At 47.3% G+C, this 26,857-nt stretch overlaps 2 protein-coding genes across 2 annotated transcripts in view; one reads left to right on the top strand and one right to left on the bottom strand.

The window, feature by feature from the left end:
- LOC144172891 (serine/threonine-protein kinase NLK2-like) overlaps positions 1-7,882 on the top strand; it is a 74,511-nt gene extending 66,629 nt beyond the window's left edge. Inside the window, 1 exon segment of the mRNA XM_077701482.1 lies at positions 3-7,882. Within this exon segment, the coding sequence (XP_077557608.1) occupies positions 3-307 (305 nt within the window). The 3' untranslated portion in view covers positions 308-7,882.
- A 9,784-nt stretch (positions 7,883-17,666) lies between these two features.
- Positions 17,667-26,844, bottom strand: Mdh2 (malate dehydrogenase 2). Its single transcript, XM_077701483.1, has 7 exons — positions 26,654-26,844; positions 25,411-25,605; positions 24,609-24,902; positions 20,931-21,107; positions 20,167-20,217; positions 18,262-18,363; positions 17,667-17,906 (listed from the first exon to the last, which is right to left on the bottom strand). Exons 1-7 carry the CDS (start codon positions 26,729-26,731, stop codon positions 17,781-17,783), a joined length of 1,023 nt encoding a protein of 340 aa, XP_077557609.1. The 5' UTR covers positions 26,732-26,844; the 3' UTR covers positions 17,667-17,780.
- Between the last annotated feature and the right edge of the window lie 13 nt (positions 26,845-26,857).

Here is a 26,857-nt window from a genome sequence, read left to right on the forward strand (position 1 = left end):
CCCCCTCGCCGCACCAGTGGGAGTGACACGGGCGCCCTCCCCTGCAGCACGCCTGACCCCTTTTGCCGCCACCAGTCCAGCAGGGGGCCCCCCAGCGGCTTCTGCTGCCGCCACTTCGCCACCACGTCCACCACTGCAGCCACCAGTGCCGTCACCGCCATCACCCGTCGACCATGGCGGCACTGCTTGCCAGGGCGCCCCCCCAGTGGCACTGTTAGCCCGCCCCCTGCCGACGACTGCCGTCAACTCGGCACGGGGCAATGACACTCGGATGGGGTCAGTGTTGGTGGGGAGGCCTCTCGGCTGAGAGGGCGGGGGTCAGCGTGACTCGGTTTTTGCAGATGTGTAGTGTCTAACGGCTAGTTTTAGCGGATCACTCGCCACGATTGTTGGCGACCCCCGCACAGGAAGCTCGCAGCAGTTTGCACCAGGCACGCGTCTACGCGTCTGGCTTTGGGAAAAGCACGATGTGGTGGTCTCCACCATTCGGAGTGGGCCACATTGGCTCACTCGATGGAAAAGAGTTGCCCCTGTCTTTTATGACAGCCCGACGAAAGAGGGGGGTTGTGTTCCACAATCGTCCTCATCTTGGCCTTTAGACTGCTGTGTCTTCCTCTCCCCCCTCCTTTTTTTTTTCTTGGCCTCTTGCAGCCTTTATCGAGCTCTCTTCGCATTTTGTCAAACCGCTGAAGTTTTTCTTCCTTTTTTTTTTTACTATTAAGCTCCCCCCCCCCCCCCCCCCCTTTTTTTTTTAAAGTCAAGGTCCCTGTCTCGATCGCGTGATCGGACGTTGTCGTCCTTCCTTTAGTTTGCAGCGAAGTTTCCCGGGGACCACCATCGCTGATGTGGAGGGTTGCGGGTGTAAATTTCGCGACACAACGCGATGCCTGACCGTGCAGCTTGCATGCCGGATCAAGTGTTGCCATGGTGACTCTGGACGTACTTTGATGCTTTGAGCCTGTTTAAGGGCCTCTAGTAAAGCGCACCGATACTCTCTCTTATCCACTTGCCCCGAACTCTTCTTTTTTAACCTTGCCTCTGCGTGACCCCTCTTTAGGGAACTAGCACAGCTTTCTTTTCCTCCTTGTTCTGCTGCGAGTGCAGAGCATTCGTAGCACGCACAGGTCATGGTCGCTTGTGCGTCGTTCTTAGGTGTGTGTGTGGGGGGGAATGCGTAGTTCAATGTGAGCATCTGTGTGTGCGTCGGTATGTGTGTTTTTATGCGCAAGCACACCACGTTCGTGTATTTGTCCGATGCAAAACTTGCCACTGGGGGTCTCTAAAGGAGAAACAAACAAAAAAAAAAGGTCTGAGATGAGCTGTTGTAATGTCTTACTGTGATAACTGACTGTCATTTCTCTCCTTCAAGTGTGCGTGTGCGTGTGTGTGTGTCTTTTGCACGCTTGCACCCTCTGTAAGGCCCAACGCTGTTGTACCGTGATGTGATTGACACTTGCGGGCTGGTTGCCTTCAGCACTGGCACTGCAAATGCAAATGGTCAAAGTGCTTTCTCTGGGCTAGCCGATGGTCAGGTGCCTGTCAAGGGCTAATGCTGCTTGGATGCTGCTAGATGGGGATTAAAGTAAGTGTTGAGGTTTAGGTTGCCCTGACCCATATTGAAGCGTTCCTCTGTGTTCAGGTTCTGGTGATTCTTAGATTGCCTCAGTGCGAGCATCACAGTATAGGTTGGAGACACCCTTTGAACAGTTCCATGCCACCGCTATTGGGTCATAGTGCTCAGTGCATAGTTGTTTTCATTTCCCGAGACCCGAGATCGCAAAATACATAAGATGATTTAAACTTTGTGAGTAAACCGCGTTGTGGTGAAAATTGTAGCATGGTCTTGCTACAGTGACTTGCTGCGGCAGCGACCGAGTGGCCCAAAATGGCAGCGCCAACGTATACCACCCTGTACAGCGGACTTGCGTGAACCAAGGCACCCTAATTGTTCTGGCAGAAGGCTTCCTCCTGGTGCCAAATGTTAAATCAATAGTTATTCATTCTAATTTCAAACTGAAGTGAATATTCTAATTGGCAAATGCTGGTGGTGCACTTCAACAACAGCATTTAAAAAATGAAGGGCGCGAGTAAGACGTTATTGAAATCTTCAGCCAATAGCAGCAATCACAGTAAAACCTAGTTAAAAGAGACACTCAAAGGACCCAAGAAACAAGTCCCTTGTATGCGGTGTTGCAAACATGGTAAACATAGGAAAATGAACCAAACCATTTCCATTCAAACGTCTCTTATAACCAGGTAATGTAATGTAATGAGGTTTTGCTTTATAAAGGAGTAGATTTGTTGGTGTGAACTTTATTAATACGTTTACATATAAACTGTAAAAGTAGTACAAGTATAATTAAGATTGGCATGTGAAACCAACAATAAAAAGTCAGGTTGGCATTCCTTGATGTTTTCGTAGGTAAAGGCAGCTGTAGCATTGTTACATGATGTATACTGTTGGTGTCACAATTGTGGTTCTTTTTGTGATGGCCACAGTAATGGGCAAGTTGCACCAATTCCTTGCTATGTTCCTCCTAATGTTTCAGAAAAATTGCCACTGCAGAAGCTGTGGTCAAGTAGTTTTATTTGTTAGTGTGGTGCTAATACCGCTCTGAATGGAAATTTGAGCGACCGCATGCAAAAGTGCAACTTTTGACTAGGGCTGTAGCAAAACTTTCCCATTGACTAGGGCCGGGGGACTTTAGCGGCTGATGTGGCATCTTGCACGGCTTCGCCTGGAGAGAGGAAACGTACTTCGCACATTTTTATCTGGTGAAATTTACACCACTAGACTTTGCAGTAATTACTAGCAAGAGAGAGAACAGGCCTTTCCGGCTATGTGGAGCTGTCAGTCGTCGCCCTGTAGTTGGCCGCTCAGCAGAAATCCATCTTGGTGTCTTACAAGGGCCAGGCGTATAGCTTCGTCCTTTTCACTCTCCTCTTTCTCCTTTTCCCGTCGTGCATCTCGCATGTGAAGGGGCAAACGGTGTGTGTCGAAAAGAAAAAAAAAACATCTCTTCGGACCAAAGCATGTACATACCTCATTACCATTCATGCTCACTCATCAATGTACATTATTTTTTACTCCTCATAGCTAGGTAGAAATGACACAAAAGCAGGTAAGAAGAAGAAAAAAAAAGGTTTGGGGCGTGCGGCTATTATTGCAGCGAGTTTCCTTTCTCATAGATATGAAGGTCCTCCACGGATGCTGCTTTTCCCCTTTTTATCTTTTTGTCACTAGTATTCTCCATTTGTCCCCATTCGTCCCTTTTTCTGGATGCTTGTGTCTGGTAGAGAGCAGGGATTTTTAGTACTTTGTCGTTTGGTCCTCTGCGAATTGTTCCCTGGCCTTTTACCTGCAGACTTTGTCTTCTCTCTCTTTGCGTGTAATGCCTCAGGTAGCTGCTATGGCTAGTGAGCTTTTATTGCTGCGGTTTTTGGAATGCCATGGGAGTGTGGAGCTGGAGGCTTTCTGGTGACTGCTTTTCCCTTGGTGTTTGGTTTTAGAGTTCCCTCGGATTGCCAGTGTGTGTCTGATAACGGTACCACTTCACAATGCGTCCCGCTTTGAGTTTGTGCGGCGGGGTAGGTGTATGCACTGTTTAACCGCCACCACCTTCCCCTCTTTGTTGTTTGTTGTGATGGTACATAATCCTTTGTAGTATGATCTCAGTGTATTGCACTTTCCCTGATTACATGGTTTTTGTTTTACTTTTGTAGTTGTAACACACTTGGCGTTTTTGTTTTCATTTTTTTCTTATGCACAGTGTATTTTTATTTGCTAAGAACTAGGTTGTCGTCCAGTGTCCTTGAGAACACGCGTACAATTCATGCCATCATGATTCATGTAGTGTATGTAAGTGTCAACCCACATAAAAACATTTTGTACGCTTGCAAGCCATCATGCGCTGCATTGTACATAGCAAGGTTATTACTACTACCACTGCTTCTTTGTTTTCTTTTTACTGCAGGACAGTTTTCTTTGGAGTTATCTTCAGTTTGTTTAATCCCTGGTGTCTCTCTCTGGATTTTTTTTTCTTCTTCTTCTTCTTCCTATTCACTTCTCCGGCCCTCCAGCGAGTGAATAAAGCAGGACAACATTATCTGTATAGTCTTTGGCCTCTCAGATGCCAGGTTCTTGATTGCATCCTTGCGTCAAACTGAGTCATTGCTCTAATCAGTGTTAGGCTACAGAATTAATTGCATGCTCGTAGGCTGACAGTGTGACACACCTTTTAGACCTTCATCATCTTCAATGTCTGCGCACATTTTTTAATACTTCGCGCACATGTTTAGTGCTTGTGCTGCTGCTTCAGTGCTTGCGTGGAAGCAACCCGAAGTGCTCTCCCTATTATTCCTTATGTGGCCCCCTTGAAGATGTCAGCATTAAGTGTTCAAAGTGAGAGACCCCACCAAATGTCTCGCCTGCGCTGTTAGCAATGACAGATTAACACAAGTGACCTCTGTGCTCATTAGCTACCTGTAGTGGCGAGGCCTGGTTCATATGACTAGCTTTTCACGGGCACTGGTTTGCAGTTGCCCAGTGGGTCTGTCTTTTCTTTTTGTCTGCCTTCTCACACGAATACCACACACACTTTTAGCTGTTGACGTGCCAAAGAACAAGTGCTTTTCGTGGTAGCGAGGTTATCTCCCTCTCTCTCTCTTTCTGTTCTCGTTTTTAACTTGCTAATAAACTTGAGAGCGCCAACGTGAATGCAGCCAGATCTCTGGGCCTCCACATGATTTTTTTTGTTGTTTTGCTTGGTGCAAACAAATGTGTGGGTCGATTTCCTGCCATGTACTATAGTATAACTTATTTGTGTTGCGTGTTTCTCGGGGAAATGCTTTTTTTTTTTTTTTCTTTTTCTTCCCCCCCACTGGTATCTGGGGGCTGTAATGCACTTCAACTTCTGGAGCAACTCCTCCTCCTAACACAATGCGAGAAACTAGTCGTGAGGACTGTCAGTCTCCCGCTGACCTCGGATTTGTTTTTTAGCCTCGCTCATGTGTGTGCTCTGTGTAGATGCAATTCAGCTAGGCTTTTTAACCAGCGGCAAACACCTAACGGATGGCACCACGTGTCGCTCCCTGTTGCTCTAGGACAATTAATGAGGCTCTTTGTGGGTCGCTTTTCTTTTTGAATGAGCCATTGGAAAGCCAGCACAAAAACGTGTAGAGATTTTGCTAATCTCTCGTAACTCGAGCAGCGTTTTGTTACTTGCGTAGGTAGTCAGAATCAGAATGTTAGCCATTGTCAGCAATCTTGTTGCCCCCTTTTTCTAGAACAGACTTAATTTTTGGGCCTAGATATTTAGCAGCAGAATATTTCCAATTCCTTCAAACCTTGTGGCATTCTTCCGTTGACGTTGAAAGGTGCAGGATTAGATCATGTACATGGTGCTGATGACAAAGTGTAGCGTCCGCATGCCGTTAGAATGAACTTGCAAAAGCTAAGGTGCTAACCTCGGACTATATTTCAGTGTGCTAATTTCATATACAGGTCCTACAAGTTTGGTTGGAGTGAAGCAGTTTAGAGGGAAGCTTTAGCACAATTCCACTCCATTACTTTTTTTTTTTTTTTTAACTGAGCGGCTGAACTGCTTATGTAGACATCAAGCACGTAAGTGGTTACATGAGGTGTGGGGGGGCACAGTTCCTCAAGTCACCATGTTTGTGTTCAACCAGCACACGTCGAGATGTGTTTGGCATAAATTTACCGCGCCTATTGTCAGCACCGAGAAGGAAGCAAAAAGGCAAGTTGTGGGAAAATAATAGCATGTACTACATTAAAGAAATTGACCACGTTTTAAGCAGAGGGGGCTGTGCATTGGTACTGAGCTAAGGTTTGCACCTTGCACACTGTGTGTGCAAAGCTTCCTTTCGTGCACAACCACGGCGAATTATAGGCAAACCATCTCTAGTAGGAAGTGTGTTCGAGGAAACACTGTTAGGAGAAGTGATTCGATGCTTGTATGTTTTTGTGGCACAGTGTTCGTAACACTCCCGTCTGTTGCACATTCGGAGAAGTGCTCTCCTGTGCTAGGACAAGTGTTTTCACTGCCGACAACATTAAGCACGTGTGATTGCTGCCATCTTTGGCTGAACCATGTGTATGACAATCTTGGCCTCAATTCTTTCGTTTTTCTTTTCCCTCATATGTTGATCTTGGGAAGGGCTGGCAACATTCATGTGTGTTATAGGGTTGGTTAGTTCCTCATTTTGAGTCCCGTTTTCACCGTCCATCTTGTTTCTAGTTAACTGCCCGCCCCGCTCCTCCCTCTTTTCTCGTGTTCCACATTGTCTCAATTGTGGGGAAACAGTCTTGGTTTGCGTAACACTTTTCACTGCTGGTGATACCACCACCACCACCTCCACTACTACTGCAGCCTCTGTTTTGCTACCGTTTGCGTATTTTGCACCTAGAGTACTCTATGTGTGATAAATGCAGGTCCACTCTTCGCTGTGCTCCGCTGTCTAAAAATTCGCACGCTGTAAGCTCACCAAGGAAAGGCGGCTATGTGACATTGTGCTTTGTCGTGCTGCTTCGTTCAGGCATTTCTGCTGTGCATAGATGAGAATCCATGTATGTGACGAAGTGTAGTTGGCAGGATGGAAACACACTGCGCATTGTATTCTAGCAGTTTCAGATATGTAAAATGGTGCAGAAGAAAAAAAAAAAACATTCAAAGTTGAGGCTGTGACGGAATGTGGTAGTAGCAGTGAGGGTGGTTTTTCTTGTACGCACCATCATTCAAGACCCGGACTGCTCGGTGCTGTAGTGCTCAGCAGGTCAGGGCGAGAACTTTCGTTCCCCACTCGCTGCCGCTTTTTGCTAGGTCTTGTAAAATTATCTCGCCGTACTTTCCGTGTTTGTATCTGCTTAGTCTCTAGGGAAGGAAAGACATTGGCTGCCACAAAGGTACGAGTGGCCAAGGCCGGCGCTGATGCTTGTAGAGGCCCGCTTGTCTGCGCTTTGGTTTAGTGAGGTAAACAGAAGTGCAGTTATAACGCTTCATTCTTTGCTGCCTACAGTATTGATCAACCTGACTGACTACCTGTGGCGTGTAAGATCAGTTTATCGGAGCCCAGTATTTTCTTAAGCAATGCCCCTTTTTAAACCTTTCCTCCACATGCCCAAAAACCTTGGTATGTTCTAGCTGTGCCTTTTGCATTTACGGATTAAGCTGAATATCAGCATTTCTCTGATAGGTGCTCACTTGCAAGTTTGCAAACAAAAGGCGCCACTTTTTGCACGGAACCTGTCCATCGTGTCATTTTGCACAACCCAATAGGTGTAGTGGTTGCATCAGGCTCGCTTCACGCTCTGCAGCACCCAACCAGTCACCGTGGGTGGCGTCTCGCTGGTCTTGGCCCCAGAGCCCTTTGTGGGGATGAGTGTCGCTGCAGAGGTAGCAGGCAGCTCTCGGGGTCTGTTTTGTCGAAAGCGGAGAGCCTCTGTACATCACGTGTAGCTTGTGTATGCGTGTGTTCTTCAGTACGTGGTCTTTCTTTCCTCGTGGGTGTATTTTGTACACGACTACTAATAACTGCTGTTCACCACCACTATCTACTACTACTAATTAATACTACTATTAATACTACAACTTGCGCACTGCTTAGGTGGAATGCTCTCCAGATGTGTATTAGTCAGCACTTTCTGAATTGGGTGGAGTTTGGTGTTGTGCCTTCCAGGGAAGAAAATTTCCATCTTCCCCACAAGTCTCTTCTTGTAGGTCTTTTTAAAAATGTTCGTCCTGTCGTGTCTTTTTTTATTTTTTTCCTCCTTTGTCCTATGTTGTGTGTGTGTGTGTATTCTTGCATACAGATTCACAGTGCTCATTGGTGAAACTATGAATAGAGTTTTGTTTTGGTTTGTTTACTGCTTGTCTGTGTCTTTACTCTTTACTCATCACAACACACGGCGCATGTCACTGAACATCGGATGCGTACAGAAAGGTGCCTTCAAGAGGACATTCCATTGCTCAAGATGTACAGAGAGCTCAAGTGCTTCCTTTTAGATGCAATGCAAAGCTTGCAGCAGTGGTATTGCAATTGCATAGTGCTTACATCTGCAAGGCCACGGACTAGGAATGTGCGAATAGTGAATGTGAGGTTCACAGGGAATAGTTGTTTGGTCAAATAATTTCAATCGAATAGTTTGGTACAGATCACAAATTATCACAATTTGTGGGTCATAGTCGGGTCACAATTCGTTCATTTTTATTTAAAGAAAACAGCAATTGTGACCCGACTAAGAATTGGAACTCGCATAGGCACAGCATTTTGTGAATCTCTTGCCAGTTGAGTATTTATTCAGAAATTACATTCTGAGCTTTTTTTTACTGTATTCACAAGTTTTTGTAAAGAAATACAAATTTCTCCACATGCTCCGGGAGAAGCAGTTGCCGCCGGCTGCTGGCAACATTTTCTGCTTTCGAGAACAGCGTCTCACTCCTCGCCTGTGTGGCAGGAATTGAAAGGTAGTTCCGTGCCACCTTGGCCAGTGCTGGGTGAAGCCGGCTGCCACGATTCCTCTACCACTCCAGAGGGTTGTCAGACTGTGTGAGCGCAGTGGCGCCCAAGTAGTCTGTCATTCGTCTGTCACAGCTCACGCAGTGAGCTGCCATATTGACTAGATTATAATTTACGAAGGTCTAAGCAGACGCTTAAAAAATAAAAAATAAATAAATACAAAAGTGATGGGCCCGCAGCGCAAATAGTCTCCAAAATAGAAAAGTGAGACGCAGTTTGCTTTAGTTTTTAGTACTACCCAGCAGCTCTGCTAAAAAAATTCTGCTAAAAAAATTCCCCGCATTTCCCCGAGGGGAAGAATGTGAAAGTGCGAATGCACGAGTTGAATTTGCGCGGTTCGGTAATGTTCGCGAAAGAGAGATCACACACACACACACAACTACAAAGAAAGAACGATGCATTTATTCACAGACACCTATTTGTGTTGTCGTTGTACTTGATTGCTAGAGCGGATCTCAGCTTTGAAATTTCGTGTCAGTACTCCTTTAAGCGGGTGCATTAGCCCTTCTCACGCCCGATTCCTGGCCAATCCCCCACGTGGGTATGTGCCATGTCAGCGGCCAGGCAGCGCGCGCCCATCTCCCCCTGTTGCCAAGGAAGACGAGGAGATTCCTGGCCAATCCCCATCTCCCCCCCCCCTTGCAAAGGAAGACGAGGAGATTCCTGGCCAATCCCCCACGTGGGTATGCTATGCGGAACATCGCCGGTGGACGCAGGTTCAGGGTTGCTTAAGAAGTGCATCGCACTTAAAAAACTGTATTGTGGCCACTAGTATCCGCGGCCATAGCAAACCAAAGAGCAAGTTACAGGTCGCCATTTTCAGCAGTGTTCCACTAATTCCGTATTGAATCGACAGTACAAGTGCACCAGCTTGGTGCCGCTATGTGGAAGCGGTGTTGCTTCAGTGCCGCTTTCGGACGTAAAATGTGATGGCGGCCGAGAGCTCGTTGAACCTCTAGGCAAGACAACAACTTGGCACTGATGATAGAAATGTCCACGTTGGCGGGGTCTTTCGACTAGCCTGATGTGACATCTCGGAAGACTTGACTGAAAAGCTTTGCTTTTGGTTGCCTGTTTTGGAGTGCCAAATAATTCAAAAATATCAAATACCTGCATTCAGATCAAAGCAAATAACGAATAGAGAGCTATTCGATTGACTATTCAACAACACCGAATATTCGCCCATCACTATCGCAGACCCCTGTATGAAACTACAGTCCACAGGCTTAGCTGGAGCATCACATTTGACTTTAGCATGGAATACTTGAAGAGTTCCTTACAAAAACTGAACAAACGAATGTGGAGGACTTAAGAGGCCCCTCAAACTAGAAACAAAATGCAGCAGTTGTGAGAGGAGACAATAAGCGAGTATAAATTGTTGCTCCAGCTAAGCCTGTGGATGAGTGTACTCTTGGGTTTTAAAGTGGCGCCAATAGGTGCTCACACCGCGAAGTAATGATGGTGCCACTTGATCGCATTTGCAATCATGCCGTTTGCAACGGTGAGTCGGGGATGCTTAGCAAGCAGTCGGTCTCCTCTTGGTATATAATAAAGCTGCAACCACTAATTATGCATGGAAACGGCGAGACAAAAATTCTTGGTAATTATGGTGTCGTGGCAGTTGCGTGCCGTATAACCTTCTTTATGCGCCTGTTGTAGAAAGCACATTGCAGAAGTTTTCCTGTTCACGGTCAGAATTAGTATTTTGCAAGATGTTCTGCTGAAGATGGACACAAACGAAATCTGAAAAAGCACCCTTTGCAGCTAAAAACCTTTTGGGGTTTTCCAAGGTATGCTTCGTGCATAATTGAAAGTGTGTGTGGTGACATTTTGTTCTGAAATAGGTACAAGCCCGGCACTTGCTGTGCAGTGGCAACCCTTAAACGCGCTATTCTGCGGGGCACTCCTAAAGTGACCTAAAAGATACCAAATCACCTTTATTTACCAAAGAATGGCTAGACTTGAGCTGTCAAGATTTTTCTGCGTAAAGCATCCTGGGTATGTAAAAAAAAAAACCAAAGCCAGCTTGTGCAACAATACAAGCTTGATGTCGCAGCAGAGCTGTGTTCACCTGGCTTAGCTAAACTCTACAAGTGTCATAGAAGCAGTCTTGGGCGGTAACTAGTTACTTTTTTCAGTAACTTGTAACTGTAACTAGTTACTTTTAAGTTAGAGGAACTTGTAACTGTAACACTTACTTTTTTATGGAGTGACTAACAAGAAATACTGTTACAGTTACTTCATTTCAAAAAAAGATTATCCAACTGCAACACTCGTTAACAGCCGATGTACACGCGCTTTCCACTTTTTCGGACTTTCTTCTGCAGAGCCTTCGCCTACTTCATCGATGCCAGCTCACTCCCTTCGCATGGGTGAAAAACAGCTGGACTAGAAATGTTTAGGCATGCACGTGTGCGTGGTGTCCCACGCGGTCAGCTGAAGGCTCGAAATTTTGAAGTATGAGCTGCAGTATTTCCCTCTGCGGGGTGATGTCGCTCTCTCCCAGACCATAATTAACGCTGCGACACGCGCCTAAGTGCACGTGGACGCATGTTGACACCAGAACTCAAAGTACGATGTGCGGCAGCACCATTTTCGCCACATCTGGAGCGCAGTAAAAGTGTTTGACACAAAGGCGAAGAGGAAAAAAAAAAACATCCACAAACACCGCTCAACGTACTGAATCCTTTGCGCTTTCGCGGAAGCCTGGAAAACTCCGGTCAAAGCGTCACCTTCTCATTAGCGACGTGCAGCCCCGTTTGTGGGGTCATAAAATGCCGCGGGGAGTCTCTCGGCGTCCCCGCGCTCGTGCAGCCCTGTGTGCGCTGTAGGGTGTTTGATTCACAAGTCGCAGTTGCTTGTGACCATTGTGCACTTTTGAGACCCCTGGCCGTGTTTGGGACCACATGTTTGGAACCCCTGGTCTAGAGGCTTCGTCGAGCTGTCGAAGAAGACGAGGTCGAGGAAGTAATGAATTCCACGCCCCTTCAGATACGATGGCCCCAACGCACCACCCAGCAGCTTGGCCGGCAGACGCCTGACCACACTGCCGCTGCACGAGGAAATATTCTTGGAAAGCCTCGCGACTTCATTTCCAGAGCTGGGGCAGAAACGAATACTGTAGCTACATCTGTTTCTGAATGTTGGCGGCAAAGAATACTTGGGCGAGCTTCCTTCGGCCTACACCTCAAAGCAAACGAAGGCAGCGGGCTCTGGGATCGGGGACGTGGTTGTTGTGAAAGGCTAGGATTGGGAGAACAGTGTTTCCCGGTCGAGGCGACAAAAATCGCCTTTGTGAGGACAGGGGGCGCAGGAAAAAACAGTAAAGCGTCCAGTTCAGTTTCTTTTCCCTTTGGAAAAAACCTTGGCTCATTCCGGGGGTGGGGGTGGCTGGGGGTTGGGGCAGGAGAACGACTCCGAGGGCCTACGGACAAACGTCGCTTCGGCAATAGCTCAAATTGGTCTCCTTGTCCGACGACAAGTGCGAAATAAAATGCTAGCGCTTTTATTTGTAGTATCTTTCCAAAACACTACGACAACCGAAGTACTCCCACATCCGTTTCCCTTTTCCTCCAAAAGGCCTTCCGGCGATCCGCCACCCCCATCCCCTTTTTCCCCTTTTCCCTCACTATGCAAGGCGGTCAAGCGACAACACTGTAGGTGAAAATAAATTTAGTTGACATTGATTGTTTCGTCTGTTTTGTCCTCAAGCATGGTATAGTATAAGTTCGGCCTCCGCGTTGGTACTTTTTCTAAACGTTTGGCAGCCATTTCTGTCGACACAGAGCAAGTGCAACTGCTGCCTGGGCCCCCATGCCTTCTAATCTTTCTATTTAATAAGCTAAATCTTGTTATCTAATAATTAGTTTCATACAGTAATGGAAAAGTAGCGACGTTACTTTTTTACAGTAACTTTAACTGTAACTAATTACTTTTGGAAACTTTGTAACTGTAACTGTAATTTGCACTGGGCGCATTCCTGAAGTGCCGGACTTGTACCTATCTAGGAACGGAACATTGCATGCACGTAATGTGACTGAGTCATCAGCTAGGAGGTTGCGAGAGAAAATGTGATCTATGATTTGCAGTACTTGCAATGAGCTGGGGGTGGAGTGGGATGGAGGAAGGGAAGGGAAAGGGAGAATAAATCTTCGAGCCGGGCCCCCACCCTAATGTGATGCTACATATTCTAGGACGTCAACAAAACATATACACATTTCCTCAAGAAAGACAAGGAAACGTCTATCAAAAATTTCTGGGCTAATGTTACAGGGTTAATGTTTCGGGGCCTTGTCCTGCGGAAAGCATCTGTAGTTCGAGATTCCTTGGACTAGGAACAACAAACTAGCATGGGTTTGCCAGAGTTGTATGCAGGAGTAAACTGCACGAAAACGAAAATCCAGAATTTAAGCTCTCAAGCGTGGAAGCTTGGGCAAGTTGGTATGCCTTAACTGGAAAGCAGCGCTAACGGATGAATACACAGACGCGGCTCTGACTTGCAACTAAAAGATTGTTTCAATCAGTATAACTACCTCAACTAGACCCCATGTACCCCTAGAACTACTGATGCGCACAGAAACCATTAAAGTAGGCTTCTGTACTTTGTACAAATGCAGTGCTGGGAAGACATCTTTCTGGGGGCGATATGCGCACTGCATCAAGGTGTGAAAACCATCCCTTTCAGGGCGACCCTAAACCCCTTCCACATTTCTCGTTTGGAGCAATATTAAGTTTCTCAGTGTGTGTAGGACAGGCACTTCTGATATGATGCGGAACTTCAGTTAAACTTGGGCCCCTCTCCACTATAGAATTGCTGGGGCTCTAAACTGGGATGTGGCTGCTGGAATTTATGACGCTGCCTGCTAGGCCACATAGGCCAGCAAGCAGCAAGTTCATATTGGCAATTGATCGAGAACATTGCAGCAGTGTGACGGGACTGGGTGTAACAGGACGTGTCCGGCCTGCACTGACTTGGAAACAGAATGTCGGTTGTTTGGAGGGAGGGAATATACTTTATTGAAGGACTGAAGGGGGGAGAGAGGAAGAAGGATGAAAAAGACAGAGGAGAGGACCTCAGTCAAGGGCCGCTTATTCGACAGCCCCCTTTACAACCGGCGGAACAAGATGCTCTGGTCGTTGAGAGCTGGACTGGTCAAGGCTGCCCCCAAGTCTTGGTACAGCAAGCGTTTTCCTTTGGTGGCCAGATAGCCATGCACTCCCAAGTGCTAAGCATGACTTATGCACGCAGGTATTTCTCTGAATGCACTGGAATGTGTCGGTGTCGTGGTTGTTTAGCTCCTTTTGACGGAGGGGGAAAGCAAACGACAAAGTCTGCAGTGGGCGAGGTATTCTCCGAGGTTCTCAAGGGGCGGGGATGAGTAAGAATGGTCAGGCAGGGTGTGTCCTGTCCATTTCCCGTTTCGGTTTCCGTGAACCTGGTGCGCAGGACCTGCCATGCAGACCTTAAAGGAGCCATGAAGAGAAAATATTAATTTGAAAGAACTAGGATTCAGACTAGTATCTCATTCAGCTCCATTACAGCCACAAAAGATGTTTTTTTAATAAAAAAGAAGCAAGAAGTATTTACAAACTTTCAAATTTTGCGCCACAGTGATGTGTTATGAGCAAGAATGACGTCATACGGGCCAACTATAAAACATAATTTTCAGTGCGTTAACTGCACGTTAGCATTCAAGTGATACGGTCGGGTGCGGGTTAACACATGCGCGTGCACTGCTCTGCTCTCTCTCATTCCCCTCACCTTACATAAAACGCGGTAACTGCGCCGCTCCGCTCAGTCGTTCCGCCGGCGCTCCTCCGATGACATGCTCCGGTGACCGCCGATGATGTGAAATGGAGACTAAAAAATTTACACCATCTTCCTGCGAGGGGAACTATGGGGTAGATGCAACGCATCGGGGGTGAACATGCTGCGTAAATAGGACACACAACAACAGCAATCCACACGCTAACATAACGGAAACACAACGGCAACCCCTGATGTGTCGCATCTGCCCCATGGTTCCCCTCGCGAGAAGATGGTGTAAATTTTCTCTGAAGGGGGCGTTCCTCAGGCAAGCGAGTATGGCCTCACATATTTCTTAGTATGTGTTGAAAAGGCCCAATTTAGGGAGTTCCCTGAGAATATTAAGGACCTCATCTTCGTGCATGCCCTTCTTCACTCTGGAGATCTGTCTTATAAACGGATATCTGCAGGACACAGATCAGATGTCTGCCCTACACCATAGAAGCTTGACCACTACCACCTCCCAGTAGTAGATGGGCGAGTGTAAAAAATGTCCGGGTATCTGCTTCTTCCGTTGCAAATGTCGCAGGAAGACGATAGTCGACTGGCACCCCTGCCAAGTAAAGGCCTCCCTTTTCTCTCCCGCTCACCCCTCATGCTCTTACTTACCCGTCTCGTTCCTCCCAAGATAATACGCTAGAGGTTTGCTCAAATCAATTTAAATTTACCGCGTTCCACTGCTCCAAGTCAGGTGTCTCCGTGCCAGCGCTGCCGTACGGCGGAGACGCGCGTCAATAGAAGCACCCTACTACAAAGTTTATTGAACCACGTTGCCCTACTCCACGAGCGTTCCAAGCGGAACGTGGATTCCATCTAGTGGAACCTTTCGTTGCTATTGTCATTTGATTTCTTAAATGCCGCCAGGAGGTAGCGCTGGCAACAGCAGGTGACAATTTTCTGCCGCTGATGTAGTATTTCATTTGCTCTCACAAAAGCCAGGCATCCATGAATTTTTTAATAAAGGAACACTGCAAATATCACTTATGTATTGATTTGCTGCCTTATATTTGCGTAATGCCTTGTTTTTGTTCAACAATGTTGACAAGTATGAACACTAATACCGGACTTGGACGTTTAAATTTGGCTATGGGTATACAAGACTATTGCGGAGCTTTCATTTCACTTCGGTCAGGTGGCTGAATTGAGTTGCAGACATACAGACAGACAGACAGACAGACAGACCAAAATTTCTGCGTTTAAGTAGCCCAAGAAAGGCTATCGTCTTTAAAAAAGAATGTGGTTTGAGCTGTCATGGGCAGATGGCGTCACAATAAAAGAAGACAATAAACAGATCGGAGGGGTGCTTCTCGATGCATGGGCCCAATGGGCAGTTTTGTTCCTGGAAGCTGAGAAAAGCTCTGGGGTTGAGGGACTTTTGCTAAATAAAACGCCTCCATAAGACTTCGTTTCCTGATTGAGCGCTAACTTTATCGTGCTTTAAGACCAGACAGCCAGACTGGTTTCCTCGCTGAGCAAGCATATTAAAAAGCACGAAAATTGTGATACACAAAAGGCTCCTTATACGTGTTATGTGCAAAAGCATATATGCATGTGGGTCAATATCGTGACCCAGCCAATGGGAATTGTGAATTGGCTGTGAGCCTCTTACGGCAGCTGTCCCTGTCAGTGGCCAATTCCTTTGAAGATGATGTTGGGCCAATATTCAGCCCTAACCTTTGCAAAGCAACGTCCAACTTGCTGCATGTCAAGCTGCGGGTACCTGTTCAACACTTTGGAACACATAGTAGTCAAATCACACATCATGCAAGGAGCCGAAATTTTGGATACTGGTTCGATTACCACTGCTTTGCTGGTAATTCCACACTGAACTTGACAGAAGGTTCCAACTTCCTAGGTGCTATTTCAGCACCCATGATGATATAGTCTCTATGACCCATTCTTTGCATGCTATCAAATATTAACTCCCTTTGTATTTTAGTAACAGCTCAGACAAACTTGTAAAGCCTTTACTGAACCCTAATTGCTGAGGTAGGGCACATTCCACACATAAGGTAGCTTCAAAGATACCAATCTACAAGGTCTGTAGAAGTGATGAAGTGTTTCCCTACAAAACCCGTGTGTCACAGTGAGAAAAAATGGCACCATCTCCACTCCGTGGATGATGGTGAGAGTGCGGAGTTTGGGGACTCGAAATGACATCCAAGTTGCGCCCGGAGTGACATCCGATTTGCACCCCGACCGTCATTCAATTTCAGCCGTGAGTTGCACCATGATTATTCCCTAGGTGAAACTGCAACTCACGGCTCATATTGTATTTCGCTTGATTTTCGCCTGATGGTGGTGTGCGCACGGATGGACGCGGACGGACATTGGGAGGTCCTAAGATACTCCGCACCGTTACAGGCGAGGGAGTAAGCCGTTTGACTACCGGGTACTAACTCACGGTCGTAGCCCGATCGGCACGACGACTGACACTAATTCTGTCTCATCTACCAGACAGGTTCGAATCCTGCCTTTGCCGTGCGATTTTTTGCGACTGTAAATGCTATGCGCACGGACGCGGATGGACATTGTGCAGTCCTAAGGTGCTCCGCGCCTTAAAAAAAAAAGTAACTTTATGCTAGAGCAGTGAGCATGGGTACCTGAAATGGCGCTTGCGCATCGCCGTGCTTTGCGGGTATATGCACAAGTAGATCAGCATATTATTCAGAGCACACCACTAGATGGCACCAAATGCACAGAGAAAGTTTCTGAGTGCCATTGAGAAAATGGACTATCACAGTCTCCACAGCACGGTGTCCAGCAGAAACAGTTCACAGTGCAGCATTACTCGGTGGCACAACGCAGCTATTTCCAGCCTTGTCCCCTTGACCTACAATATAAAGGCCCAGTCATAGGTTGACTGCATTACAGCATCTTCCATGCCAAGGTGCTGCAGTCTGCCATTCATTTACCGAGTTCCACTTGATACATTATCACCGCAGGTGAGTGCGAAACTAGCCCAACCCTTTCCTTGCTTTCGCAAGGCAACAAAAGTAGGTTCCATTCCATGGTGGCACTGAACTAAATGGCATTAAATGTTTTGAAGCACGAGCCAAATTCAACAGGCATTAATTTGGCACCTCTGTGATGATTTAGTGGTTAAGAGCTAGGCTAGCCGACTCCTCACATTAACCAGGCATCTGAAGAGTGCTGTAAACATTAGGCAAAGTGCAGAACTCTGCTTAGTTGACTTGACCACTGCACTAGCTATCTACAGCTCAGTGGAGAACTGACTCATCAGAAATTATGCTCGTCTCTCGTCCAGAAGCGCACCTTTTTGAAGCTAAATTTTGTGCCAGCTAGCAACACAAAGACTGCCAAGTTTGTGCACATTTAATGGGTGTTTTATTCAGTTGCAATGTCTTCTTGGCTGATGGGCACCTACACACACACACACACGCATGTCCAATGACTGGGAACTTGAGCTGGTGAACGTTCACTTCTTGACAAACTCCTCTCCCTTCTTGATGTTGTTCTTCAGCTCTGGCAGCGCAGTCTTCACAAGCTCAGATTCATACTGGGACAACTTGCCCAGGCCAAGGTTCTTGGCCACACCATTTTTCTGGAACACACCATGGCAGGGCAAATAAGTGATGCATCACAGCTATTACTGCCGTCAACACAACACAAAGCTCTTCAAGGAAACGTAGTTGCTACTGGAATGTGTTTCAGCACTGCAATTTTTGTTGACATTGAATCGCAGTAGAATGGAAAGCTGAGCTAGCTGGACGGGATTCATAACACACAAAGCACTCATGTCTACTTCTTGTGTGTCATCTTTTTGCACTTTGAATGATGAAGTAACCACACTGTTCTTCATTTTTAAGCAACAGTACTTTGGCACATATGACATGGGCAGATCTAACCAGAAACAAAACAAAAGGGGGGAGGGGGGTAATCACAGACTGCCTACTTACCCCAAGGAGGAGTGGAGTCGAGAAGTAGGCAGCTTCAGTCTCCGAGGACTTGATGAATGCACATTCCACTACTCCCTCCTTTCCTTGAAGTGCAGAAATGAGCTGGGAAAGTAGGACAGAAATATAAATAACTATGACAATAATACAACAAATACTGAGTCCCCCCCCTCCACTCCATCTGCTTCCTCCACTCGGCTGAGGGGAGGATTCCGCAATGCTTATTATGCATGGGGAAATCAATTTCACGGATCTCCTCCACTGGAGGTGCGAGCGGAGCAAGGATTCAGAATACAAGGGATGGCCTCCGACTTCAGAAGGCATACAAAATGCAAACTTAATGCACCCACACAGTCCATGGATTGCAACCAGCGTGCACAACTGCATGCTTCGCACCATTAGATCTAGCTGCCTGAATAGAACCCTGTTAAAGGGACCATGAGAGAGTACAACCTCACTCCAGTCTAGGCTGCCTTATCGGAATAACACTGATGGATGCCAATTTTAATGCAAACTTAAATAAGTTACAAGGAAACCGGAAGACAGAATGATGACTCAACAGCTACCTTCTAGCACTGAACATGTTATGCTATGTCTTATTTGCCTGGTTGGCTGAGGTCGACAGAAGCACATGAGTATTGAACTAGATGAGTTTAAAAAGAAATAACAGTACTACTCTGCAGTGATGAGGTGTTTATCAAATGGCTAGTGTTACAATAATGTCAGAAATCAAAAATCAACATGAATGGAAGGTGAACGGCTCGGGTGGCTTTACGAGCGCCAGGGTGGCTGCACTCAGCTTTGTGATATCTAAACACTCAGAATGATGGCAGTGATAACTTTGCAGCAGAACTGCAAGCTCTCTACTGCACACGACAAAAAAATAGTTATTCTTGGCACAGATGTACTTGATCACAGTTTAACAACTGCACTATTTCTTTCACTGTCTAAAAAAGGTGTTTCAGAACCTTTTAATTGAAGTTTTACTACAGTTAACTTGAAGCATATACAGTAATACCTCGTTAACTTGAACTCAAATATCTCGAAAAATCGGGTAAGTCGAAATTTTCCGCGGCACCGAACCATTTCCTATACACCCCATGTATTTGTTGCCCTTTATTTCGAAGTATTTTCGGGCCAAACTTCGGATATCTCGAAATCTTGACTGAGTGGAACGAAAATTTGCCGGCGCGGACTGTTGAATTTCAATCTGACCGTTGAATTTGCCCGTTGACCGATGAACTTACATATTGCCAGGAACTTGCCAAGAGATGATAACGCCAATAACGGTGCTACCGAAAGCGACGTGACCCTTCAGGAGTACGCACTATGCAAGCAGGATGTGCCCGTGACAGGAGAGCTTACGGACGCCGAAATCGCTGAAATGGCCACGAAAGGAGGGGACTGTGAAGAGGGGGCAACGACGACGAACCTCCTCAAGAGGTGCCGACATCTGCTGAAATGAGGAATGCGCTGCTCTTGCTGCGAAATAAGGTTGAGTGCAGTGGCAGAAAAGATCGGCTCATGCAATGCGTCGAGCAGCTAGAGGACTCCTTACTAGGCCCGAGTGCGGCCGCAAAGCAAACCAGCATAACGCAGTCCTTTCTTGCTAAGTGAAATTGCGGTGCCACAAAACCCAGCTGGTGAACGTCTCTCTTATGTTTTTTTTTTTTCTCTTTCAAACATTTATGGAAACAATGATTGGAAGCTGCTGTTGAGAGTTGGTAAGTAGTAGCGCTTTTTTGCAAATGACTCGAGATTTCATGGCAATTCGCGCAACTTTGCTTATCTCGAAATTTTTCCTGGGTTTTACTACTTCGAGTTAACGAGGTATTACTGTATATGAATGGCTTTGACCATCCGAACAAGCACTTGTTCAACAAACCTGAACGTAAGCAACGTACTTACCGAGAAAGCAAATCTGGCTCCTGCAAATGCCATCGACAGTGTTGCCGAGCCCTGGTGCAGAGGAAAAAACAAAACGAGAACTTATGCCCGCGTGCATGTCGCACCAATTCGATGCCAGGCTAAACAATACACCAGGCACGCCAAACATACGCAGGCCAATGCTACGGTGAATAATTATGTGCAACATAGCTTGCTTTAGCAGCAGGCAGTTCAGCACTGGTTTGCATGTGCTCAGATAACTGACCACCATGAGCTTGCATTCAAGGACATTTCTCTCCTAACACTGCAACTTCAACATCGCGAGGGAGTAACTTTCATATGCCAAAGTGCCCTGGACAAGTGCACTTTGGCCTTAATTTGGTGGCACCCATTTACGGCTGCACTAATGTGAACTCCATCCACTTGACCCGCTGCCTTGCTGCAGATACAGATAAAGAACACTAATGGGGAGGCGGTGAGTAGGGAGCACCTATAAACGATAGCAACTTTTTGGTTTTTGTGTAATAGGCTAGCACTGCAATAGCACGGGTTGAAGACAACAAACCCGAAAAGATGACAATTTAACGAGGCTGCTGCAGCTGGTCACTGCACCCTATGTGCCAACACTCGGTCACTTCAGTTCAGCCAGCGGCAGTGCAGCAAATCAATGTCGACTATTTCGTTAAAGAGAAAAGCAGGCGGTTCACTCGACCTATTTCATTGCCCGCCTGTTGGGTTAAAACTACAAGGGCAGGCAACACTGGGGGCGAGGAGAGGAGACCCACCGCTCCGGCCTTGGCCTGGACCACCTCGGTGCCGGCCTCCTGGATGCGCTTGGTGAGGGCCTCCAGCTCGGGCTGCGGGAAGCTCACCGAGGGCGTGGCCTGGGACAGCAGGGGCACGATGGTGACGCCCGAGTGGCCGCCCACCACGGGCACGCTCACGCTGGCCGGGTCCAGGCCCTGAGGGTAAAGGTCAGGAGGGCAGAGGTCAGCAGAGGCTTCGCAAGCTCAAACCCGGTGGCACCGGTATCCGTCACGGTAGCAACAGGGGCAAAACCCCCAGGCAACAAACACGGCAGAGGAAGCTGTGGCAAATGCCCAGTTTACTGGCATCAAATGGATCTACCGGGCATGCCAGGGTTGGGACCCTCCAGGTTCAATTTCCAATAGGCAACAAACGTCGCGCACACAGTTTTTGTTTGATGCCTCAGTGAGGATAACAGCCTGCTTCTCAATCGACAGCTCAGCGGAAAACACAGCAGCGTGCTCTAATCGTTGCACCACTCTGTAGCCTAAAAGCAGCAAGCGTTCTAACGTGGCAGAAGAGAAGTGCTCAGCTGGGCTTTTAACAGCACTCACAAAGCAAGCAGCAGCTGTTGCCGCTCTGGATAACAATGGGCCACAGGATGAAGACATTACAATTAATGGAAAGCAACTAGAAGCCAACATGCAGCCATTAACAGCCGAGCCGAGACAGCTGAACAGGTGACAAACGCCAATGAAGTTCATGCATAGGCCAAGTTCTTTGGCACAGATGATTCTGAGAACCACCACCACATGTGCTGGCAGATCATGACAAATGAAGAGCTCATCAGCATTCCCACTTTATATTTCTGGTGAAATGATACAGTGGAACCCCTATAATACGACTTTCAAGGGAGAGCCCCAAAGCATTGTATGACCGGGGTGTTGTATGATTGGAATACGGGTAAATGCCAGCCTAGTAGATGGCCTCACGCGACAGGTGGGCTAGGAAATATATTTAGTGTGTTCTCGCATAATTTCCAAACCTTCAGCGAAAGTCCCAAGTTTCTAAAAACGAAAAATGGCTATTTTGTGCACCCCCTCCCTTCCACGGCATCTGAGCTAGCCCGCCAGCCCTGCACCCTGCGCGCGCAAGATAAGCTGGGAAGGCTAACGCGGTCAAGCAAATTGAGCGGGGAAAAGGCAAGAGGCCAAGCGAACCAGACGATAGTACGAAGCGGCATTGAAAAAAGGCGGGAAAGAAAGGAAGGAACAGAGCGACAACGCGGCTTTGAAAGACACTGATAAGCAGACAGAGGGGGAGAGCGAGCGTTGTGAAAGGAAGAAACTTGGATCGAGTGGGCCAAGTGTTCAGTCATCGCCGTGGGGTCGCATCATATGTGTTTTCACGTTCGTCGGCTCGATGGGAGCTTCGAATTCATGGACTGCCAGCCACCTGGACTTCACTTCTTGCGGTTGGTGCGTTGGCGTTTTGCTGCCGCGCGGGCCGTCGACCGTTAACTCCCACCCACCAGTACCCGCCTGCTTGCTTGCATCTGTTCAGCAAGTGGTCTGGCCCGGCTGTGGACCTTTGCACATCAAGAAGCATCAAATGAGGGTAAGAATAAAAAAAGGTCAGAACGAGGTGGCGAAGCAGTCTAAAAGACAGAAAAAACGCTGATTTATCCCCGCCGGGATCTGTCATAAGGAGCGGACTGGTTGTTTCTACAGGGAGTTTGCCAGGACTGCGGTGATCTGTCGTAAGAAGCGGGTAGTTGTAAGACCGGGGGACATAACATCAAGGTTCCACTGTATAAGCATAAGTGAGAGCATTGTGGTGCACACAAAGATATAGAATGGCTCTCATATGTATTGTGGACACCTTCCGAGTAGCATCAAGCTTTAAAGAGACCAATAGATAAATTTCGGCGCTTGTTAAGCCCAAATGACTACATCTGTTCATGGGTGAGAGATTTAAACAAATAAAATTGAGCTCAATAGCACCTGCATAATGTAATAAACTGAATTATAACAGGCAGGCACTGCAGAGCAAGCTGATATAGTAATGTTAAACCCCTAACAGCTTCACCACAGCATTTTATTGTTTTAAATCTCAAATAATTGAATCTCAAATAACTCAAAAAACCTTCTCAGTAATGTATCACACACAACAGTATTCTTTCGGAAGAGTGCACCTGACTATAAGACAGTTACGGCTGTTTGATTTTTTTCTTTTTTTGGCATTTAGCCACTTTCCTTTGCCACCAAAGTCAAAAGTACAATGAAGGTGACCTGCTTCAGAGTGTCCCCCAGCCAACAGTTTAAAAATGGAAGCAGTCAAGACAGGTGATGGAAGACCGTCGATGAGGACTCTAATCTAAGCACTGTACCTGTACCGAAGAGAAGAAACAGCATGTGTCACAAAGTAACAATAGTTACCGTAGTAGCTTGCAAGTGTGAGAAACTACAGAGTGACAGTAGAATAATGCGCCACTACAGCAGAGAACAGTGGCCTTCGCAAGCCTGTTTAATCTAATCAAGGAATTGTAATCGACTTGCAAGTGCCACAAGCTCCGCAAGAATTCAGCTAAAGGTAAACATAGAATGCTCCGGCTGTAAATTCCTGCTACTAATGGGACCCTTTGGACAAGCAGTGGTCTCACCTCGGGTGCAATGTTTCTCCAAGGCCACCTTGACATACCAACAGTGTACGCCTATTTCTCACACAGTATAAGTCGTTTCAAAAACTCTGCTTACATTTAAACAAAACCAGCTTTCATCTTATTCTTAATCTGTTCAGCTTATTTTTAATCTTAAGCCGATGTTGCAGCTTTTGCAGGCGATCTGGCGCCAGCTATAGCCCATGTTTCAGTGACTGCACCAAAGCCTTTGCACCAAGCCGCACCCAAGGCTTCTTGATCTGCACCTCCAGCTAGCTGCCACCTTGGGCAGCATCCCTATGCCCCCTAACCCGAACGAAGCACTCAGCAGGTGTCTTGCTGAGGCTCCTCCAAGCCCAAATCCCACCTTTGACACACAGCCCCACTTTCACGACCCTAACAACGGGACCTTGACGCCAGCTTGTAGGCTTCTTCCACTGATCAGCCTCTAAACATGCCAGTTTCCACACTGTCATGTGACATGTTATCTTTTATGACCATCATTGGTTCTCAGTGATGTCCTGGGTGTCTGCCACCAAGACCCTTCCTGCAGTGCCATACACCACCACCACCAATTCTCGCACTGCGCCACCATCACCTAACGTGAAGGGTTCCCTGAACTACAGCCGCTCTGAGGAACATGCTGGAACCCCCGCTTCGCCAACACAGTCCTACCAGCGTCCTTCAAGCTGGCCACGACTTGGCACTGCAGCCTTACCATCACAGAGCTTCACACTGCAATGTACTAGTCAGAAACCTGGTGATGGCATCCAGCTGAATCTCACTTCAACGTGTGTGGAGCACGGGAAGGCTGGGAAACGCTACATCCTTACTTGACATTGCTCGCAAACAAGTTCGAAAGGTGGCAGAGGATTCACTACTATTGGGCTGCTGGCCCACATCCTTCTTTCCGTTTCTCCTCAAGAGCTCCTCCACCCCTTTGTGCCCCAGTCAAACTAAGCCATGTTCGCACCAATACAGAAATTTTTGCTTAAAACCAGGCACACCATGACAAAATAAAGGCAAGCACTGCTCAACACCATGACGGGGGGCTCACCTTCGCCTGGGCAACGAAGGCATTGGCCCGAACAATGTCCAGGGACGTTACGCCGAAAATGCGGTTGGGGTCGTAGACGCCGCGCTTCTTGAACACCTCCGAGGCAATGGGCACGGTTGAGTTGACTGGGTTGGAGATTATGCAGATCATGGCCTTGGGGCACTGCTGCGCACACGCATCGGCCAGGTCTCGCACGATGGAGGCGTTGGTGTTGAACAGGTCGTCGCGGGTCATGCCCGGCTTGCGAGGCACTCCGGCAGGGATCACCACAATCTCCATGCCTTTCAGGGCCTCCTGCAAGAGCAGCCACACAGGAGTGGGGGAGAGTAACACTCTGGAACGCCACCCCCCAGATTCCAGACACTTAACACTCTGCCCTGTGCCAAAACACAAAGAATTAGAAGGCAAACTGTGCTGGACGGGTTTTGCCCCTTGTTAGGCTTAGGTTAATCAGGTCAAGTGCTATTGAGTGCTTCAAGAATTTGAAGCAAAAACTGCAGCTAGTGCCCACTGCACGTTCCACCAGAGCCGTTGGAAGTTTAAAAAAGAATGCTTGGTGCTCACCATAGTGAATTTGGAAATTAAAGAATATTTGGTACTTATGAGCACGATGTGTGGCATATACGACAGCATTAAAACGGAAAAAAAAAAAAACACTTCTTTTTTCTACAAACAGATGTTGAATAGGTATTGGAGAGGAGTTAAGAAATAAATGTGCATTCACAGACAGAACTCTTTTTACGAGCGCGCACTCTTTTCAACATGCCACTGCCACCTTTACAGCGTGCTCGCCAGTACTCACGTTGAGCTGGTCATTGCCCATGAATCCCTTGACCTGGGCGCGAGTGTTGATGTGGCTGAGGTCGGCAGCAACGCCCGGTGTGTGCGCAATGTCATACAGCGACAGGTACGTGATGCCGGGGTGCTGCTTGAGAAGCAGCGACAGAGGCTGGCCGATGCCGCCACTGGCACCCAGGACGGCAACCTTCACATTGTTCTGCGAGCAAGGTCACAACCAAGGCTAAGAACAGGAGTAAAAGTTTGACACTGTGCCCGCAGCGAGCTTTGCATCGCTTTTGTGACGAGGCGGTTCCTCTTATCTTTCAATCTCTTGCCCCTTCATTAGACAGTTTTTGGCAGTATGGAAAATGTCTTGTAAGTAATGAATGTCGCAAGAACATCGCCAAGGGTTTGCAGTATCAAGGAAGGTATAACTGCGATACAGCTATACATACTGCCCAGTGGCACAAATGACCTCAAATTTGACTCACTTCGTTATCGATGCTTTTTGGAGCCAAAAAAAGAAGTTTTCGATCGCCTCTTCATCGTTTGCAATTGTCCCTCCCTATTCCTTTTTGCATGACTTGTCTGACGGGCTCTTTGAGGGCTTTGCTTTCGTGCCAACCGTAGTTACCATATAAATGTCCTTTTGCATGATTAGTGTACCCACCTCCGACTAATATGCATGCGACATATTTCTTTCAATCCTCGTGCCCCCAAAAGCGCAGCTATAGCCGACTATAAGTTGGTGCGTATTAGTAGCATCGCATTACACCTTATTCACAGCCGTTTTACGACTAGATGGGCTCACTGGGGCATAAAAGATGTTTCACACAATCGGCACATGTAGGATACAAATCACACAGCTGCATTTCAAGAGCAGGACGCCGGTGAAAGGCAGCGATCGCAGCTAAGCATATGGTGGGCGTGGTCCCGTTCGACGCTGTCATGGAAAGTTCTTGCTATTACAACTGTGTCGAGACACGGCGAGAATGCGACTAGGAGCCACTCAACCGGGAATGAAACGACTAAACGAGCATGACCTTTGCGGTCAATGGCCCATACCGGCTCTCCCATTCCCGATCTCAGTAAACAGCGCGACGAATTAGTGACGACTAGGACCTCAACGAGAAGGACTTAAGCTAACTGGCCAAGAGACGAGCTGTTATTTGCTGCACAAAGATCGCTTGCCGACGAATTATCGTCGCCGGATGGCCCGTACTCATCAAGGTCACTTCGTGAAAGCAAGCCCGGTGTGCGTCTACCTTTGATGATACGGAGAAGTTCCTCTGCGCCGAGACGCAAACAGTGTTCAGGAGATTCCTTGGCACGCGGGAAAACATTGTGAAGTTGACGGGGGCCAGTGGGACGATTACTCGCTAACTGGATTCCGCAGCTGCCACCGGCGTCACAACCTCGGGTGATGCGAGATGACTTCAAAGAGGACTGGAGGACTGCTCGACTACTCG

The sequence above is a fragment of the Haemaphysalis longicornis genome, unplaced genomic scaffold, assembly GCF_048455015.1.
Source record: "Haemaphysalis longicornis isolate Haplotype H1 unplaced genomic scaffold, Haemaphysalis longicornis Haplotype H1 scaffold_263, whole genome shotgun sequence".
In the NCBI taxonomy this organism is placed as follows: domain Eukaryota; kingdom Metazoa; phylum Arthropoda; class Arachnida; order Ixodida; family Ixodidae; genus Haemaphysalis; species Haemaphysalis longicornis.

Excerpts from the sequence above, each read along its gene's own strand:
- Mdh2 (XM_077701483.1), bottom strand. The coding sequence starts at position 26,731 with ATGTTTTCCCGCGTGCCAAGGAATCTCCTGAACACTGTTTGCGTCTCG. Across the intron at positions 18,364-20,166 it reads GAGCCAGATTTGCTTTCTCG|CTCATTTCTGCACTTCAAGG; the intron begins GTAAGTACGTTG and ends CTACTTTCCCAG. Across the intron at positions 17,907-18,261 it reads CGACTCCACTCCTCCTTGGG|AAAAATGGTGTGGCCAAGAA; the intron begins GTAAGTAGGCAG and ends GGTGTGTTCCAG.